The sequence below is a fragment of the Ovis canadensis genome, chromosome 13, assembly GCF_042477335.2.
Source record: "Ovis canadensis isolate MfBH-ARS-UI-01 breed Bighorn chromosome 13, ARS-UI_OviCan_v2, whole genome shotgun sequence".
NCBI classification, from domain to species: domain Eukaryota; kingdom Metazoa; phylum Chordata; class Mammalia; order Artiodactyla; family Bovidae; genus Ovis; species Ovis canadensis.
In genome coordinates this window covers 62,256,042-62,277,230 of record NC_091257.1, presented here as the reverse complement: position 1 = coordinate 62,277,230, position 21,189 = coordinate 62,256,042, and the positions used below count along the sequence as shown (strand labels likewise).

Genomic DNA, 21,189 nt, shown 5'->3' with positions numbered 1-21,189 from the left:
ACTACAGCACGCCAGGCTTCCCTGTCCCTCACCATCTCCCAGAGTTTGCCCAAGTTCATGTCCATTGAATCGGTGATGCCATCCAACCATCTCATTCTCTGTTGCCCTCTTCTCCTGCCTTCGACCTTTCCCAGCATCAGGGTCTTTTCCAGTGAGTCAACTGGTTGCTTCAGGTGGCCAAAGTTTTGGAGCTTCAGCTTCAGCATCAGTCCTTCCAAAGAGTATTCAGGGTTGGTTTCCTTTTAAGATCAACTGGTTTGATCTCCTTCCTTTCCAAGAGACTCTCAAGAGACTTCTCCAGGACCACATGTTCTTAGTTCCCACTGATTATAAAATTCTTTGGGAAACTCTCTTCTCCAGCTCTTTACAGATCTCTGTTTTCTTTCAACTTCTGACATTTATCAGAAGATCCAGGGGCTAATCTCAGTTATTGCTACTGTTTAAGTAAACCAGAGTTTGAACCCAAGTGTCCTGTGGAAGCTTGGAGTTATACCCACTGAACGTCCGAGAAAGTCCTTCTGCCACCTCTTACAGCCTTTGCCCTCAGAGCCATTAATCAAGGGACCTAGAATGTGACAGGGCAGCCACGCCACTGATTTCCAAATTGATGCACAATTTCTTTGAAGTCCCTTCAGTTTGATCCCTTATAAATCCTGAACTTTTAAAAAAGAGCACAGGGTCTATTTTTGTTTCATTTTTTAACCATGGGATCGCCAGGGAATTCCCCTTGTTTCATTTTTAAGGTCTATCTTAGGCGTTTATTTTTTGAGAAAACAGGGAATATTTTTAATGAAATGAATTTGATTTACAGGTGTAGTTTTAGTCTTCAAATTCTGATAATGGTTTCTTTTAAATTAAAAAATAAATGGAAAACAACTTTCTTCAGTTGTCATAGCTGAAATCTAATGATATTTTTCCCATTCCTGTCTGTTTGGAAGGGCTTCATCATTTTTCTGTGTTTAGTCTTTAATAACGTACTCTTGTTCACTCTGCTTTGTTTTTAATTACATTTTTAACTCATGTAGTGGCTCAGATGGTAAAGAATCTGCTTGCAGTGCTGGAGACCTGGGTTCGATCTCTAGGTTGGAAGATCCCCTGGAGAAGGGAAGGGCTACCCACTCCAGTATTCTTGCCTGGAGAATTCCATGGACAGAGGATTCTGGAGACCTGTGGTGCATAGGGTTGCAGAGTTAGATATGACTGAGTGACTAATACTTTCACTTTCAGTATATGCTTAGAGAATAATTTGATATCCTGGGTTTATGTTCTAATTTTGATGGTTTTGGCTACCATACATTGTTAGTAGTCTTGTTTACTAGTGACCTCTCTGAATTTTGCTTCTTATCTGGCTAGAATATAGCCCCAGGCTTTGATTTTCTATTTCATGCATTTCTGAAGTTTTTGGCTTTAACACACAAAGGACAACTTGTTTGATTATAAAATTCTTTGGGAAACCTTTTTCTGCAGCTTTTACAGATCTGTATTTTCTTTCAACTTCTCGTGTTTATTACTGCCTTGGAAAATCCTGGGGCTAATCTTAATTATTGCTACCATTTAAGTAAACCAAACATTTTCTCCATCTCCGAGTGTGTCTGTTTCATCCCATAGCTAAATTATTTTGCCAGGATATGTTGAAGTTTAATTTCTTCTCTTGACTTTCTAGTGACTCTAGTGTGCCCGTGTATGTATGTACTCAGTCATGTCTGACTCTGTGACTCGTCAGATTCCTCTGTCCGTGGAATTTTCCAGTCAAGGATACTGGAGTGGGTTGCCATTTCCTATTCCAGGGGATCTTCCCGACCTGGGGATTGAACACACATCTCTTTCGTCCTGCATTGGCAGGCAGTTTCTTTACCACTGAGCCACCTGGGAAGCTTGGTGTGCCCATCTCTGTACTCAGATTTTTCTTAATCTCAGAATTAGTTGTGATTTTTTCCTGTATCTTTTGTATCTTTGTTTCATTGTTTATTTGGCTGCGTCAGATCTTAGTTGCAGCACTAGGGAACTTTGTTGTGGCATGTGGGTCTTCGTTGCGGCATTTAGGGCTTCTCTAGTTGTGACACAAGGGCTCTGGAGCCTGGGGGCAGCATGCAGGATCTTTTCACTGTGATGCCAAGGTTTAGTTGCCCCATGGCCTGTGGGATTTTAGTTCCCTGACCAGGGATCAAACTTGCATCTCATGTATTAGAAGGCAGATTCTTAACCACTGGACTGCCAGGGAAGTCCTCTTCATTGTTCTTTAGAAAAAAATTTTTTATTGAGGTATAAATCAGAAACTGTAAAGTTCTCCCATTTAAAATGTACAGTTCAGTGGCTTCTGGTGAATCAGCCTTGGGCAACCATCACGACAATCAAGTTTTAGAAATTTTCTTCATCCTATAAATAAATCCCAAACCCATTAAATCACTCTCATCCTGTCCCCTATTTCTACCCCAGCCCCAGGCAACCGCTAATCTTCCTGTTTCTATAGATTTGTCTGTTCTGGACATTTCATATAAATGGAATCCTACAGCATGACTGGCTTCTTTGTTTTTTGTTTTTAAGTCCATTTAAGAAGCACTGGATTATTCATGTCTTGACTTTGCTCTTTGCTTTTTCCCCCTCCATGGTACTCATCTCTGAACTGTTATTGCCTTTCTGGCTTTTTCCACATCTAGGAGTTTCTCAGGCTTGTCCTTTACCTTTCATTTTTCTGCTGTTTTATGCAGTTTCACTTCTCTTTGTTGCTTCTAAACTAATTCTGTGCTTTTTGTTTCCTCATAATTCTTCCCCACCCCAGCTTGTTGTTTCTTGGTCTTAGACCATTTTCTTTATGTAATTGTTTGATCCTGTTTCCTGTGTTTATATTCAACTGTCTTTTTTCTTTCTTTGCTCCTTTTTTCCAAATTGAAATTTTCTTTTGGTTCCTCCATTGGAACCTTTCTGAAGCTTTTCTTCACAGAACATCCTGATTATAGTTCTTGTATTCAGGATACTGAGACTTGAGTATTTTTTCCATAGGCTAGACCCTGGGTTAGCTCACCTTGGAGCAAGGGACTACCTGGGCATGTTGCCTGGTGGGTTGAATGTGTCACATGTCACCTGTGTTTTGGGCACTTGTAGTTGTGATCTCTTGCCCCTGAACAGTTGAAGTACTTGGCTTCCAGCCATCCCTCTGGCTTCTGCTATAGCTTCTCCCCTAGTCCAGTGGCATCTTCCTCTTATGTTCATTGCTGATTTCCTTAAGATTACTCATGAATAAGTAACACTTAATGCTGCTTTTCACTCCAGAAGTTGTCCTGCTCCTTCTGCTTTTATCTCAGGGATCTCGCTTCCAAGATGCATCTTCTGTCTGGCTGTTTCTCATCTGAGTTTCTTGGTGTTCCGTTTGAATTTGGGAAGTACAGTGGTGTTGGCAAGATGAAGGCTAGTATTTGTCCTCTCACAGCAGAGATGAGGTGCCCATTGCCCAGGTTTTGGCAGTCCTTTCATAGGTCAGGACTGGAAAGGACAAAGTCTGATTGCAGGTGCAGCTTCTTCCCTTTCAGTGTATATCTGCCCCTTTCTGTGTCTTCATGAGCACTTCCACTGTCTGGTGGGGCCTCTGCAGCTGGGAGTGCATATAACAGGTGCCACATCCAGCTGGGCCCCAGAAGTTAGCTTTCAATGTAACAGTTATTGTTGGCTCTGCCTGTCATTTAATGAAGAAATCATACCTTCAGATATATTTTTAATCTCTGAAAGTCTTTGAGTTTTGAAAACAGTTGTCTGTGGGCCCCTGATTGGGGAAATGAAAAATGACCCCCCCAAAAAAAGGAGTAAAATTAATCTCCCTTTTCACTGAGCATAAAGCAGTGTGGGTGGACTTGTTCATCTGAGTGGAAGGGATTGGAAAGATAGGTTTTAATTTTCCTTATTTGTGTAAGTTTGAGAAATGTAATCCCAGCAGTTGCTTGGTTTTCACAATGGTATCCAGCCTGCCACATAGAAACCTGCTACAGATTGATGGTAAACAGACCATACTGGAGGCATGCAGTAACAGTTTGTAACCAGGTGGTGGCTGTTGTGTAATACAAAGTAGAAGCATTTCTGGCTAGGTGGGGTGGTTATACAATTTCGGTGAGCCTCTGTGGGTTATAAAAACCGAAGTTCCTTCAGCACCTGAAGCGTCTCATGCTGAGCATCCGAATGATCCCATCCTTGAGCAGAGCCCAGCACAGAATTGGTGGGTGGGGGCAGTGAATACAAAGTATTTTGGGAGATACTACAGTAAGATTTCATTCTTCAGGTAAGACCGTTTCTTGGTACATACGCTGTACTGTGGGGAATTAGCATCTGCGTCTATGTGTCTGTCTGTGCATCTGAGTTCGTGGGTGTCTGTTTCCATGCCTATGCATCTGTGACTGTGTGTGCCCGTCTATGGCTGTGTGCTGGTTTGGGGCGGGAGGGGACTTTTTTTTTTTTTTTTTTTTTTTAGGCTAATACATGGCTCCGTAGGTGGGTAAGGCACCTATAGCTTGAGTTTCCCCAGCTGGGTTACTAGAAAATCTCCAAAGTCTTTTTTGGTGCTGTCAGACATTATTTGAATATTAATAACATTAACATTTATGCAACTCTTGGAAGACAGTGCTCTTCATTAAATATGTGAGAGTGCCAATAAAAAATCTGATCTGCAGCAATTAAATTCAGGGAATTCCCTGGTGGTCCAGTGGCTGAGATTCTTGAGTTCCCAATGCAAGAGGCATAGATTCCATTCTTAGATCTGTCAGGAAAGTAAGTTCTTGCGTGCCAAGTATCTTGGCCCCAAAAAAGTTAGATTGAGTGTTTTTCAGGTATTCATTTACCCTATTCTCTGAGTGAGGTCCAGTCCGGGGACTTTCAAGGCCTTGTCTGCTCTTTTATACAGAATTTTAGGGGTTTGAGGAAAAGTAAGTTCACAGACAGCGAGGAACATAGATTAAACAAACCTCACGGAGAGCTAGAGCCTCTTTTATAGCTGAATACATCCATTTTTTAATTCTTTTAAGGTTGTGGGGCTGTAAAAATGTCAGGTTCAGACGCCAACAAAAGCCATATATCTGTGCCATAGGATTCTAAGTAATTGCAGTCTCTGTATCAACTGGATGTCGTTTTCTTTTCTTTCTTTTTCTTCTTTTTCAAATAGGTTAGGAGGAACATGCCCCTCTGAAGGAAAAAAAAGAAAGGTATGGAATGTTTATTAAAGGTCAGGAAAAAGGCTCCCATTTAATGAAAGTCAAGGGAAGGCTGTTTCACTTGCTGTGTACTTGGTGTGAGTCTGGAGAAAAATTAGTGTCCCAGCCCCAGGTATTGCAGAGCAGTGTAGTTAAACCCTGGTGTAGCTTCCCTGGTAGCTCAGATGATAAAGGATCTGCTGGGAGTGCGGGAGACCTGGGTTGAAAAGATCGTCTGGAGGAGGGCATGACAACCCACTCCAATATTCTTGCCTGGAGAATCCCCATGGACAGAGTAGCCTGGCAGGCTATACAGTCCATGGGGTCGCAAAGAGTCGGACACAACTGAGGGACTAAGCACATTCCACTATTCAGCCATCAGGTAGTCCATCAAGGTAGGTGAAATTGCAGAGCGCCCCTTGTCTCATCTTGGGAGAGTCTGTGAGGAGGAGACAGAACTCTTAATAAACTGGAATAGGGGGCAGCAGGGGTGAGTGAGGAGAAAAAAATTATTGTCGAAGAGATTTGCAAATGGAATTTCTTCCAGATTATAGGAAGAGAGCAGGTAGTTGAGAGAAGTAAGTGGGCCAAAGTCCAGCAAAACAGAGCAGATATAATGGGTAGTCAGGAAATTAGGGAAAGGTGGAGCTTGACCTCTCTCTGCAGGTGCAAGAAAGAAATTTTGTTTTCGCAGTTGGGGCAGAAGAAAGGTGAGAGCATTCCAAAAAGGGATGGATTAGTCTGAAGAGTAATTCAAGGAGAGAGCTGGTAAATCAGTTTGAGCTTGAGGCACCAGGATGCTGTTCCCAGCACGTGAACAGTGCCTTCTCTTCTGCAGTGGGGGCAGCAGTGGCAACAGTAGCTGGAGGTGACAAATAAGTCATCAGCTGTCCTGGAAAGGGAGGATGAAGCAGGAGCTGAGGGGGCACAGAGTTAGCAGAGCAGGGCCATCCCCTGGAGATTACTTGAGCACTCAGGGTTGCTGTTGTACTGGAAAGGTGGGGTGGGAGAACATCAAATAACAGAGGTTACTTGGAGGTGTAGAAGTGTCTTTTTATTCCCTAATGGTAACTGGGACTTTGCTCAGCTTCCACGAAAATGACCATCAGACCTAACATCTCAGGCCTTTACTGGCAGTTCATCTTTCGAGCCTTGCTCTGTCAGTCAGTCCATGGGGGAACAGGAGCAGTGTCCGTGCTCTCAGTGATCTGTGTGTCTGCTGCTTCCCCTTGGCTTTTGTCCAAGGGTATGTCAACCTCTCTGTGCCTCAGTTTTCTAAACTGAGGGGATAATAACAACCCCTCCTAGAATTTGAATAAAGTTAAGCGAAATTATGCAGTTTTGCACATTTTGTCATTAAAACTGCATGTAAAATTAACTTTTCAGTGCCCCTGTACATTAAAAATAATATTAATACATTAAAAATAGTGTTTCAATAAAAAATATAATTTGTACAAAAAGTGACGTGTTAAATCACACAGAAGTAAATGCAATAAAATGCATCTTGATTCTGCTTAAGTTTTCTCAAATATCTGTTTATAGTTTAATCCTGGCCCACAGGCTATACTTTCTCCTCTATTACCTCGCCCTCACCTTCTCTCTTATCCCAGCCATATGTTTTCCTTGCACAAACCTGGAGAGCAGGGAATAGGTTTTGTTTTGATTGTATGGCTAACTGGTGCTTGGAAAAATGCTCAGGTTTTCTCCATATATTTGAATCCCTTTTATGTGATGAACACCGTGTCCCTGTCCAGTCCCTGCCTGGTTGGGGAGCCGGACCAAAAAACTGTACTATGGAAACAGGAAAGTGGAGGGACAACTAACCCAGAAATACTTCCTATAGGAGGAGGCTTTTTGAGCTAAGACCTGGGAACTCTGCATGTCAGCATGGTTCGAGTGGGTAGTACCCACTTGGGTCAGGAGAGGCACAGTGAGGATGATGGATCTTAAGGTCTTATAATTTTAAATAAAGTTTGGGGAAAAGATTTCTATTGGATGATACTAGCCACAGCATCTGACACCTACATTAAGTCAAAAACAGAGATCAATGATGACTTTGTGTTTTAGAGCCATCAGACTAACAGAACATCAGTTGCTTTGTCCTCTTACTGAAAACTTGACTCCAGTTTTCCCCTAATGGAGCAACTGATGAGTCATTGTCTTCTCCAGATGGCATGACCAGCAATTTTCATGACTCAGGCTGTATGTAGACTGACATCAGCGAAACAGCCTGTCTTGGGCCGGATCTAAGCTTCTTTAGGGTTTAGAGTTTAATCTGGGACTAGAGGTTATTCTGTACCAAAGGCTTCCCAGGCCATGTCTCTGGAAGGAACCAAAGGGGTCTTCTGCATTCAGAGAATACTTGTTAACATCTATCATTTTATCATTTCATCTTATGCTCCAAAAATATTTGCTTTGAATTGGGAATGGTCTTCCTCACTCACCTCACACCATAGATGTGCCAGGGATATTTGCCATGTCTATTCAGTGGCTTTGTGTCCCCTCTGTTGAGGACCCTGACTCCATTTTTAGGTGATTCCTAAGTAGTCAAGCCCCTGGAGAAGGACATGGCAACCCACTCCAGTATTCCTGCCTGGAGAATTGCATGGACAGAGGAGCCTGGCGGGCTGCAGTCCACGGAGTCACAGAGTCAGACATGACTGGGTGACCATCACTCACTAAGTAGTCGAGCAACACTCGTCCCAGGGCCTTTCCCTTCCAAGTTCCCTGTAGGCTTGCATCATAGGCTCCTCGTAGGTCCTGGGGCTCCGGAGGTTCTTAGCAGGTGGTTTCTGAGATGAAACCTGGCAGCCAACCCTGATTCCCCTTCAGAAAACCAGGTTCTATTTGACTTTTTAAAAATTTCCTTCTTGAGAACAAATTGACAAACCAAGACAGTGCCAGAAGCTTACACAACTTATTGCAATGTAAACAGATACTGTCTTGAATGCAGTTACTGAGGTGTTTTGATTTAGGGCTCTGAAAGATTTTAAAGAAAGGCCACTCTGAACCATGATTCTGGACACTCTCTATTGTTAAGGCAAGGTGACGTTATGTTTTGTTATCAGTGTTGTCATCTTGTATCACGTGGGCAAATTATTTTTGTGAGTATGTTAAAGTTTAGCAAATGACATGTATTAAACTGAGTGCTTGAAATACGCCTTTTGTGTCACTGGGCAGAGCTTTAGTTTACATCACTGACTTTTAGACTCTTTTTGACTGACCCACAGTTTTTGCCTTTATAAGGGTTACCTTTATCTTGTGAGGTGTGCTCTGAATTTTCTTTATTCTGTTAAATTTCATTGTTCTACAAATTCTGGTTGAGATCAAGTTGATTTCTTGGCCCGTTAAGTGGATGGTGACTTGCAGTTTGAAAAATAAGAGCAAGAGTTCTTAAGAGTGTTTTGGAAATGACTGTAGAATGATTTCCACCCCCGCTAGTTACAGCCTGTGAGCCTAACTGTAATCACAAGATCAAATAATAACCACTTCTTACAGGTTCATTTCATTACTGCTTAAATGGAATAATGATAGCCAGGGTCAGAATTTTAAACTGAATGTTAAACCCTAAAGCAAGACTCAATGTTAGGCAACCATTTAAGTCATTATATTTAAAGGGAGTTTGATCATGTACAAGTTGAGGATATTTTTCCCAGTAATCTTTCTTTTGGCTTGAATTACAAGTATTTAGGTCACATGTTAGCATTTAACAGAATTTAATGGAGAGCCATAGTTCAACTATAATCCCCTAATGATGGGATTTAAACAGAGAGCCAGAGATTGACTTTTAAAATGTGCTTTATCATTGAACTTGGCTGGCTCTGAGAGTTCTTGTTTATCTTTGGAAGGACCAGACTACCACTTGGCAAGTTCAGGTTTTGAATTTACTTATTCCAGAGTTTTCCTTCTTGGTCATTTACTCACACCTGTCTAGATATGTTTATGCTCGTAGAGAGCATAGCTTGATCCCATCCCAGGTTGCCCAGTCCAAAGGTGTTGATCTGACCACTAGCATCAGAACATTTATGCACTTGTTAAAAATGTCAGCCCCAGGTTTCAATGCAGGTCTATGGAATCAGAATTTAGGGGAAGGGACATTTTTTAATGTTGGTGGGATGAGAGTTAATTAAGTTTCTTTTCTTCTAAAATCAATTTTATTGAGCCATAGTTAACAAACAATAAATGGAAGAAGTGGAAGTGTTAGTCACTCAGTTCTGTCCGACTCTTTGATCCCATGGACTGTAGCCTTCCAGACTCCTCTGTTCATGAGATTCTCCAGGCAGGAATAGTGGAGTGGGTAGCCAGTCCCTTCTCTTGGGTATCTTCCCAACCCAAGGATCGAACCTGGGTGTCCTGCATTGCAGGTGGATTCTTTACCATCTGAACCACCAGGAAGCCAATGAATGGAGCCACCAGAATCATAACTAAGATCTGGAACATTTCTGTCATTCCATAGGTTCCTTCCTCTGCCTTTGGAGTCCCTTCTTCCCACCTTTGCTCTGTAGGCCACCATTCTCTGCTTTCAGCCACCAAACATTAGTTTTGTCTATAGGGAATCAGGCAACATATCTTGTGTCTGGCTTCTTCTACTCAAAGTAGTATCTGCCATTTCTCCTTCTTGTTAGGTACATCAACAGTAGCTTCCTTCTAATTGCTGAGTATCCCTTTGTTTGGACCCACCATGATTTGCTTATCTGTTTGCCTGTTGGTAGACTTTTCTGTGTCTTTAATTTGGGAATGTTATAATAAAAACCCAGGTTTCCCACCTTACAGGCAGATTCTTTACCACTTGGGCTACAGAGGAAGCCCAAGAATACTGGAGTGGGTAGCCTATCCCTTCTCCAGGGGATCTTCCTGACCCAGGAATTGAACCAGGGTCTCCTGCATTGCAGGCAGATTCCTTACCAGCTGAGCTACTAGGGAAGCTCTGATAATAATAATAGCTTTGAATATTTTTCCGCCAGCATTTGTATAGAAGAAATCTGTATACTGAATAAGATTCCCAGTTGAGTTTTAGGGATATGAACCACTAAGTCTTACTCTCTATTCTTTTCTTTCTTATTCTGTGTCATTTTGGAGAACTGTAGGTTTTGTATCTAGATGAAACAGTGGATTTGCTGTGCAGTTATGGTTTCAATGTAGCATTTATTCAATGCCACCTTTTTGGGGTAAGTGTGTACCTCATCACCGTTTGTTGTGTGTTGTTTTAAGAACTCCCTACCTACCTAACAGGGGGCTTCCCAGGTGACACTAGTGGTAAAGAACCTGCCTGCCAGTTCAGGAGATGTGGGAGACTCAGGTTCAATCCTGGGTTGGGACAATCCCCTGGAGGAGGGCATGGCAACCCACTCTAGTTTTCTTGCCTGGAGAATCCCGTGGACAAGGGAGCCTGGTGGGCTACAGTCTATAGGATCACAAAGAGTCGGACACGACTGAAGAGACTTAGCACACACACACCAGCCAACAACCTGAAAGCCAGACTTATTCAGACATTCTCAAAGGCTATACATGGACTTCCCTGCTATAGGGATCCCTCTCAGACCTATGTTGTGCTGTGGCAGGAGATTCAAGTCTAAGAAATTACTATTTGAGGTGGGGTATTCTGTGTGGTTTAAGTGCTTGATGCTATTGTGTGAGAGGCCATCCAAGAATTGCAGGCTGCCCGACCTGGAAAACTGAATGAATTATAACCAATTGGTGCTGCTGAAATTTGAAGGAACCTCTGTGGCAAGGTTGAAAAGGTACTATTGAAAGAGTTGGCATTTGTATGTGTAGTAGGATGCAGGAGTCTAGAGCCTGGACCTTCGGCAGTTGTAGTGTGTTACTAAGAGTTCTGAAGAGACCTGGGCCAAAGGGAAGGCTGGTCTTGGACTGACAGTTGCTTTTCAATCAGATCTGCTAAAGCTTTTTGAATATAAGGATGCAATGTTTACAGGGGTAAAATGGTAAGTCATAGTTGAAAGAGTTGACACTGACAGGGGAGAAATGGTCAGATAAAAAAATTCAGTGCATAAGAAATGATCACTGACTGAATAGCTGATGAATAGCTCATGAAATAAACAAAGATTAAAAATTGTTATTCTGCTTGGAAACCTATGCATTATGATAGGTAAAATAGATAGCCAATGGGAATTTGCTGTGACTCGGGGAACTCAAACCAGGGTTCTGTAACAACCTAGAGGGGTGGGATGGGGAGGGAGGGGACACAGATATATCTATGGCTGATTTATGTTGATATTTGGCAGAAACCAACACAATGTTGTAGAGCAATTATCCTTCAATTAAAAATAAATACATTTAATTATAAGAAATTGTTATTCTGCATTTGTGCATAATTATTGGTGACCTGCCAACGCTGAAGATGCAAGAGATGCAGGTTTGATTCCTGGGCTGGGAAGATCCCCTGGAGTAGGAAATGGCAACCTGCTCCAGTATTCTTCCCTGGAAAATTCCAAGGACAGAAGAGCCTGGGGGGCTATAGTCCACGAGGTCACAAAGAGCATGCACACACACACACACACACACACACACACACACACCCTGATGGCTAGACACCCACACCCACACCCACCCTCACGGCTACAGAGCTGGTGGCTCAGTCTTTAGGGAACTGAAAGATTTGTTGAAGATCTGATTATTTTACTTTTTATTTACAGCAGAATCTCCCAAATTGCTATTTTCCCACCATGTCAGCCTTATGTTTATTGAGGTTGATTTATTATTTTTTTGAGTCTGTAGTGATTTCTTACTTGCTCTAAGGTAGTGATTTTTAACTATGGCTGCAGGAGAGTTAAACAAAATCCAGATGCTCAGGCTGGGCAGTCCTATTCGCTAGACTCTAGGTATTTTTAAAGTTCTTAAGTGGTTTCGACATAGAGTCATGGTATACCTCTTTTATGGGGAGTTTCCTCCTTCACTTGTTAAGTATAATTTACAAATCCTTGGCTTTTCTCCATGCTCTTCTGACAACAAAAACTACTTTACAACTTTAAACATGAGAACTGTATTCTATACCACTTTGCTTTGTGTCCCCTTGGTAAGGAGAAATGATCACTACTCTGGATTTGATTCTTAATAGCAGGGAAGACAGAGAAGGCAATGGCACCCCACTCCAGTATTCTCGCCTGGAAAATCCATGGATGGAGGAGCCTGATAGGCTGCAGTTCATGGGCTCGCTAAGAGTTGGACATGACTCAGCAACTTCACTTTCACTTTTCACTTTCATGCATTGGAGAAGGAAATGGCAACCCACTCCAGTGTTCTTGCCCCGAGAATCCCAGAGACGGGGGAGCCTGGTGGGCTGCCGTCTATGGGGTCACACAGTCGGACACGACTGAAGCGACTTAGCAGCAGCAGCAGCAGCAGTAGGGAAGAACTGGGTACTGATGTGGCTCCTGGGGGAGAAAGTGAGCATAGCTTGCATTAAGTACATAACTTGAGGAAATACAGAGGAATAAGAGGAAGAAAATAAGTCCTTTGCTGTCCCACCAATCAACAATGCAGCTAACGTTTTGGTGTGTTTGCGCATGTGGCACACTTACACATACACAGTGAGTTATTGCTGTACATACTGCTCTTTTCATCTTTCAAATTGCTTCTAATCCTTTTCATTCATTGCATCATTTTAGAATATTGGCATTGTTATACATTACTGAGATCTACCCTCTTAATGAACTTTTAGGTGAACGATACGTTACTGTTAACTACAACAGATCTCTATAACTTACTCATGTTGCATAATAAACTTTATATCTGCTGAAAAGCAACGTCCTACTTTCCCCTCTGCACCAGTTGCTGGCAACCACCATTCTACTCTCTGCTTCTATGATGGACTGTTTCAGATACCTCATACAAGTGGAATTGTGTGGTATTTGTCCTTTTGTGACTAGCTTATTTCTATTAATATAATACTGTTTTTATTTTAATACCAGTTTTTGTATATAACGTAGGGCACACATTTCCCCACATCAGTCAGTATTTCTGTGCTATCTTTTTAATGGCTACAGTGGCATTCCTTTGTAGGATCATACCATGGTTTTGGGCTTCCTTGGTGGCACAGTGTGAAAGAATCTGCCTGCCAGTGGAGGAGACGCAACTGATCCCTGGGTCGGTAGGGAAAAGTGAAAGTGAAGTCGCTCAGTTGTGTCCGACTCTTAGCGACCCCATGGACTGGAGCCAACCAGGCTCCTCTGTCCATGGGATTTTCCAGGCAAGAGTACTGGAGAAGGCAGTGGCACCCCACTCCAGTACTCTTGCCTGGAAAATCCCATGGACAGAGGAGCTTGGAAGGCTACAGTCTGCAAAAGGGTCAAGCATGACTTGGCAATTAAATTGCAACAACAATCTCTTGTATCACAGATGAATTTGATATTGGCTGTTAATTTCCTTTTCCAAGATTAAATAAAAGTATTGAGCAAGAATGATTGTTACATTATATGAAAGTGAAAGACACTCAGTTGTGTCTGACACTTGGTGACCCCATGGACTGTAGCACACCAGGCTCCTCTGTCCATGGAATTCTCCAGGCAAGAATACTGGAGTGGGAGGCATTCCCTTCTCCAGAGGATCTTCCTGACCCAGGCATCGAACCGAGGTCTTCTGTTATATGATTTACATTAATTTTTAAGCACCATTCTACATATTTTGGGGTATGTTTAATATAGGTGCTAAGTTCAGCACTGGGGATAGTGCCTCATGTTCTGTACTTCTCTGGCTGAGCAGGTAGATATTATCGTGCTGTGTCATAACCATCTTTATGGTTCCCAGATGCTATGATGAAATACAATGCTCAGAGGCCAAACTGATGGAGTTACCCTGAGGGAAATGGGTGAGATGAAAGTGTTTGGAGGAACAGCATGTGCAAGGGCCAGAGGCTAACATCTGACGCCATCAGGGAACTAACTGAAAGATGGAAACCACAGCGTAGCAGGGTCAAGTTACATAGTAGGCTTCACAGTGGACCTGAAACCTCATTAAGGAATTTGGATGTCATTCTTGGGCTAATCAGGACACAATCAAACGGTATGGTAGTTTCTGTAGCATGGCCGTTCCTGCTGCGGTAGAGCCATCAAGATGAAACACAGGAGGCTTTTGTGCTGTTGAGATGATGGTTTATGCAGTAGAAGTGCACATATTTGGGAGTTCTTGGTCTGAGGAGGGCAGGCTTAAGCTCTGGAGAAGGAGCTCTGCCAGCTTGAAACTTATGTCTTGTTTGTATAAACATTGTTAGGACAGGAATACTGATTTAAAAGTTTGAGTTCTGTTGTTGCACTGCTTATAACTGGGTGTCCTTTGGCAAGTTATTATTAATTTCTCTGAAGCTCAGTTTCCACTTTCATAGAGTTAGTGTGCCTATCAAGTAGTCATTTTTGTTTATATAATGAGAGGTAAGAGATGTCTCTGGCACACATGGACACATAGCTGGAAAACTACTGTCATTATTATCATTTTCATTATTGATGAATCAGACCTTTTATCCCTCAGCCCCGTCTTTCCCCTTGTCTTGGGCTCAGGGGCAAGATAGCACTTGTTATTCAGTCACTCAGTCGTATCCGGCTCTTTGTGACCCCATGGACTGAAGCACACCAGGCTTCCCCGTCCTTAACTGTCTCCTGGAGTTTGCTTAAATTCATGTCCATTGAATGAGTGATGCAGGATGCAGATAGCATGGGCGTTGCTTGTTCTCTGTGTTTTGCACAGAGTAGGAAGAAGAGTCAATTAGGCACTGTGGGAGGACACTTTCCCATTTCAGGTTTTTTGGCAGATTTTGCCTTCTGTTTTACCACAAATTCTAACATAGCCCCTAAACTTCACTGTTTAAAATCTTTTGCTGCATTTCCTTTAGGCCTTGACATTTCCCCGCTTGAAAGTTCAACTCTACACATAAAAGACTCTCATCTCAGGTTAGTGCGTGGTTTCTGGCCTTGAGGCGGTCTTCATAAGTCTTGAGTACTTGGCTGTTGAGTGCTTTGTCATTTTGGGACTTTCAGAAATATATTTTCATTTTCAGTGGTCACTGTCTTCTCCTTTTCTTCCTTTTCTTCTTCCCTCCATTTGTCCATCTTCCTGGACTTTGTAGCCCTCTGCCCCAAAACCTTTCTCAAACTTCCTGCCCTATACTTTCTTTGGCCCCAGAACCTTTTAGGCTCACTTGGGTCTACGTCTTTAGGACTTTCCAAAGGCTGATGTTCTGTGAGAGACAGGCAAAAGGGAGTGGATGGGTCCCCTCAGTATAGCTTGTGTTGTTGTTCAATCACCCAGTCGGGTCCCACTCTTTGCAACCCCATGGAGTGCAGCATGCCAGGCTTCCTTGTCCTTCACTATCTCACTGTCTCAAACTCGTGTCCACTGAGTTTATGATCCATACAAGCATCTCATCCTCTGTCGCCACCTTCTCCCCTGCCCTCAGTCTTTCCCAGCTTCAAGGTCTTTTTCAGTAAGTCTTAGTATCAGATGGCCAAAGGATTACAGCTTCAGCTTCAGCCCTTCCCATGAATATTCAAGGTTGTTTGCCTTTAGCATTGACTAGTTTGATCCCTGCTGTCCAAAGGATTCTCAAGAGTCTTCGCCAACACCACAGTTTGAAAGCATCAGTTCTTTGGTGCTCAGCCTTCTTATTGGTCCAGTTGTCACAACCATACATGACTACTGGAGAAACCATAGCTCTGACTAGATGAATCTTTGTTAGCAAAGTGATGTCTCTACTTTTTAATCCACTGCCTAGGTTTGTCATAGCTTCTCTTCCATGGAGCAAGTGTCTTTAAATTTCATGGCTCCAGACACCGTCCACAGTGATTTTGGAGCCCAAGAAAATAAAGTCTGTCACTGTTTGCATTTTTCCCCTCTCTATTTGCTGTGAAGTGATGGGGCCAGATGCCATGATCTTAATTTTTTGTAAGTTGAGTTTTAAGTCAGTTTTTCACTCTCCTCTTTCACCTTCATCAAGAGGCTCTTTAGTTCCTCTTCACTTTCTGCTGTTAGGGTGGTGTCATCTGGATATCTGAGGTTATTGATATTTTTCCCTGCAATCATGATTCCAGCTTGTGCTTCATCCAGCCCAGCATTTCATATGATATACTCTGAATATGTTAAATAAGCAGGGTGACAATATACAGCCTTGATGTACTCCTTTCCCAATTTTGAACCAACCTACTGTTCTATGTCCAGTTCTAACTGTTGTTCTTGACCTGTGTACAGGTTTCTGAGGAGGCAGGTAAGGCTGTCTGGTATCCCCATCTCTTTGCAGAGTTTCTTGTGATCCACACAGTCAAAGGCTTTAGTGTAGTCAGTGAAGCAGAAACGGATGTTTTTCTGGGATTCCCTTGTTTCTCCTGTGATCAAGTGGATGTTGGTGGTTTTGTCTCTGGTTCCTCTACCTGTTGTAAATCTAGCATGTACATCTACACTTAGGGCTTCCCTGGTGGCTCAGTTGGTAAATGGTCTGTTGCACTGCAGGTGGCCTGGCTTTGATCCCAGGGTTGGGAAGATCCCCTGGAGAAGGAAATGGCAACCCACTCCAGAATTCTTGCCTGGAGAATTCCATGGACAGAGGACGCTGGTGGGCTACAGTCCATGGGGTCACAAAGAGTCTGGCATGACTGAGCGACTAACTTTACTTTTGTACATCTGGAAGTTTTTGATTCACATACTGTTGAAGTCTAGCTTGAAGATTTTGAGCATTACCTTGCCTTGCATGTGAGGTAAGTACAATCATGCAGTAGTTATAACATTCTTTGGCCTTGTGCTTCTTTGGGATTGGAATGAAAACTGACCTTTTCGAGCCCTGTGGCCACTGCTGAGTTTTACAAATTTGCTGGTATACTGAGTACAGCACTTCAACAGCATCATCTTTAAATGATTTTAAATAGCTCAGCTGGAAATGCATAACCTCCACTAGCTTTGTTTATAGTAATGCTTACTAAAACCCACTTGACTGCACACTCCAGGAAGCTTGTAAGGGTCAGTTAAACATTGGGTAGAGAAATGGAGTACAGAGTACTTGATGAAAAGTGGTCTCGTCCAGATGGAATTTTATCCCTCTCTGTTTCTGGTGATGAGGGCCAATGGGGAGGGTTGGCTCCTGCAATGGACGTATACGTCTGAAACAAACATGAAGATAAAATTAACTTAGTAAAATAAACGTATTCTGCATTTAAGTCCTGTCGTTTTAGCTAAAGTTAACGTGGGTTTAGTTCAGTTCAGTTGTTCAGTCATGTTCAACTCTGTGACCCCATGGATTGCAGCACGCCAGGCTTCCCTGTCCATCACCAACTCATGGAGCTTGCTCAAACTCATGTCCCTCGAGTTGGTGATGCCATCTAACCATCTCATCCTCTGTCGTCTCCTTCTCCTCTTGCCTTCAGTCTTCCCCGGCAAGTAGAATAAATGTATTCTGCATTAAAGTTCTTTCATTTCCCCTAACTTGGGTAAGTATAGATTTGAAAGCTCTGCTGGCATGCAGATGGCAGTGGGGCTGGATGTAGAGCAAAGAGGTTATGGTCCCTCTGGAAGTGACTGGCAGGTAGTCTTATAAAGACCCAACAGTTTCCACCATCCACTTTGCTTGTCCTGTCTTCTGGAAAACATAAGGTCTTGGCCATGGTAAAAATCTGTCAGGGTCTCTTCTGGCAGATTTTATTAATATATTTAGGTATGCTTGTTGTCACACTCTTTTTGTTCAGATCTTGGAAAGCTGATGGATGGCAGTGGCCAAATCACAATGTAGGAGACTGATGGATTTGGTTACATAAAAATAAAAACAATTCTAAAAGATCATTCACAGAATTCGTGAGCAAGCAAAACACTGGACTAAGATATTTGCATCGAATATAACAAAAAAGTATTATCTGTCCTATGCATTCTACAGAATGTTTAGCAGCACACCTGGCCTCCATTTATTAGATACTAGCAGCTATCTCCCAGTTGTGATGACCAAAAGTATCTTCAGACATTGCCAGATATCCCCTGGAAGAAAAAAAAAATCACTCCTCACTGAGAGCCACTGCGTTAAAGAATGATGGATGAGATGTGAACAAGAATGCAGAATGTGGATGAACATTTAGACCGAAAGAGCCACCTCAAAAATTTTTGTGTTTGTGTACCTAGCTCTATCCTACTGAGGCAACTTGACATTCTGGCAGCTATTTCTATTATTTTTCCTTTTTGCCCTTTAACTGTTGAATTCTCCAATTTTTTGTTTTCTTATTGTTTATATTTCTGTTTTTCTCCAGCCTATCTAAAGTATTTATTGATTGAGGTGTCTTAAGAAAATTCCCTGAACAGAAGGTTTTCTACTTGTCTTTCCAAACTTCTTGTAGGCCTGCCTTCTCATTTGCAGGACAACTTGTCTGGCTTATTCATTCTCTGTGGGAAATTAATTGATGCTAAGATCTGACATTGTTCTAACCTGAGTGCCAGTGGATGTCTCCTGTCCCTTTTCCCCTCTACCTGCATGCGGTATTTTTTTATCTATCTTAGGGAATTCCCTGGTGGTCCTGTGGCTTAGACTCCACATTTTCACTGCTGAAGGTGCAGGTTCAGTCGCTGGTTTGGGAGCTAAGATCCATACAGTCCTAGTAAGTGGGCTGTGGCTGAGCTGTCTAGTATGATCACCTCTAGCCAAACTTAAATTTGATACAAATAAAGGTTCAGTTTCTGTATCTGCACTAGTTACATTTTCAAAATAATTTTATTTATTTATTTATGGTTGCGCTATATCTTTGTTGCTGTGGGCTTTTCTCTAGTTACCGCAAGTGGGGGCTTCTCGTCGTGCGCCTTGTCTAGTTGTGGAGCACAGGCTCTAGGGTGCACAGGCTGCAGCAGTTGTAGCTCCCAGGCTCTAGCACAGGCTCAGTAATTGTGGCACACAGTCTTAGTTGCCTCTAGTTGCCTCGCGGCATGTGGAATCTTCCCCGACCAGGGATCGCACCCGTGTCTCCTGCATTAACAGCTGCATTCTTTACCACTGAGCCCCCAGGGAAGACTTGGGCTTGTCACATTTTAAGTGCTTAGTATCCTGTGACTAGTGACGAATGTATTGGACAAGACAGATGTAGGATATTAACATTGTTGTAGAAAGGTTCTGTTGGATAGTGCTGGACTAAAAGATAGATACTGTACTGCATGTCAAAGAAATGCCTCTTCTATTTTTTTCCTCCCTAATATTATGATATTTTTGATAGTCAATTTTGGTGGTCCCCCTCTCCAGAGGGTGGTTCAGAATCTGAATGACTATAAATGAAGGTGGATGAGGACTTGAAAAGTGATAAAGTAATGAGTGTTTTTAATGTTTGGATATAATTGTACTCTGACTTTCCTGTGCAGGAAACACAAGGTCTGTGTGTCTTGTGTGTTGTTTGTATGCTTGACATGATTTGGCTGCTTTCTTTTTTTCTAGGTGCTAAGAAATGGCACTTGTGGGGCTCATCTCTGCCTGAGAATCGGCACTGGAAGAGCTGACTCTGAACTTCCAACCACTGCAGTCCCCGAGCTACTCTTTTTCTCTTAATGATGGGTATTGGTAAGAACACTACATCCAAATCCATGGAGGCTGGAAGTTCAGCTGAAGGCAAATATGAAGATGAAGCGAAGCACCCGTCTTTCTTTACTCTTCCGGTAACAGCATTCCCTGTCTTCCTTTCTTCTTATGTCACTGTAAAGTAGTTTCTGCATTGAATAGGATTAACATTAATACTTCTGTTCTCAGTGAAAGTTAAGGCGATTGAAGAGCAAATGCTTTTCACACAAGATAGTCTTTGGGAACCCTGTTGTCTGACAATGGTTGGCTTGCTTTCTGCCTAGAGTCAGGGCTTTCCTGGTGGCTCAGAGGGTAAAGCGTCTGCCTGTAATGCGGGAGACCTGGGTTTGATCCCTGGGTTGAGAAGATCCCCTGGAGAAGGAAATGGCAACCCACTCCAGTATTCTTGCCTGGAGAATCCCATGGACAGAGAAGCCTGGTAGTCTAGAGTCCATGGGGTCGCAAAGAGTCGGACTCGACTGAGCGACTTCACTCACTCACTGCCTGGACTCACCTGATAGGATTAACTCCAGGAAGGAAGCATGCGTTGCTGTGCACACTGTAAAACTGGCCCAGTGTTTACTGTGTACTAGAGGATGCTGAAGGCTTAATTTTATCTCCCAAAATGTGTTTTTATGAAATAATCTGTGACCCAACTTCAGACTTGTATTTCAAGGTGGGAGGATGAATGAATGCATTCATTGTTTGGAACCCAAATGTCCGTGACTTGTATTATGGTAATAGCATCCAAGATAGAGATATTTTGCCTGGATAAGTGATATCAGATAAGTCAGATAAGGTTGATGACACACATTCATTATATTCAATGCTAATATTTTTTTTCAGATATAGGATTATGACTCGATGTGTGTAAAGATACCTTTAGTGTTAGTTTAAAAAAGAAAAAGCTCTTTAGAGGGATCTTGCCTCAGGTTTTTTCCCCCTTAATATTAGAAATGGTAATGTCAAGAATACCGTTCTAGGATTCTTTAAAACAGTGTCCTGGAATTTGCCTTGTTGCAAATACCCAGTAAGAAAAATACGAACACAGCATCTTTGAGTACGTTGGTTGACCAAATCTACAGTAATATTTTTATTTTGACTCTGTGAAATCAGGGAGATATTTCACTGATTTTGTAAGTGGTGTTACTTGTTTTCTTTCTTCAAAGTAGAAATTTCTGTTATACTGAAGGCTTATCTAGAGGAAGAGAGAAATCAGGTTTTCAGATTTCAACTGGAGCATCTTTGAAAAATGAAAAGGAAAGTTCATGCCTGGGTTTTGACTTGTCTCTCCTGCACCATTTGCTCAGCAGACCATTTACCCTGCCCTACTCTACTTGAGAGACAAAAACTTTAGTTCAGTTGGGTCTGCTTTGTCATTATGGTTTAGGGATTTAGGCTTATTTTAGCATTCAGATTGTGATAGTACACAATTAGTGGTTAAATTCACCCATATATGTTATCAGTTTTCATATTCACTGTTGTTTTTTGTGTCCCTCTTCT

The 21,189-nt window shown here is 42.4% G+C and overlaps 1 protein-coding gene across 1 annotated transcript in view; it reads left to right on the top strand.

The window, feature by feature from the left end:
* SLC23A2 (solute carrier family 23 member 2) overlaps positions 1–21,189 on the top strand; it is a 138,285-nt gene that overhangs the window by 31,304 nt on the left and 85,792 nt on the right. Inside the window, exon 2 of the mRNA XM_069547962.1 lies at positions 19,567–19,784. Within this exon, the coding sequence (XP_069404063.1) occupies positions 19,677–19,784 (108 nt within the window). The 5' untranslated portion in view covers positions 19,567–19,676. The remainder of the gene's footprint in view (positions 1–19,566; positions 19,785–21,189) is intronic.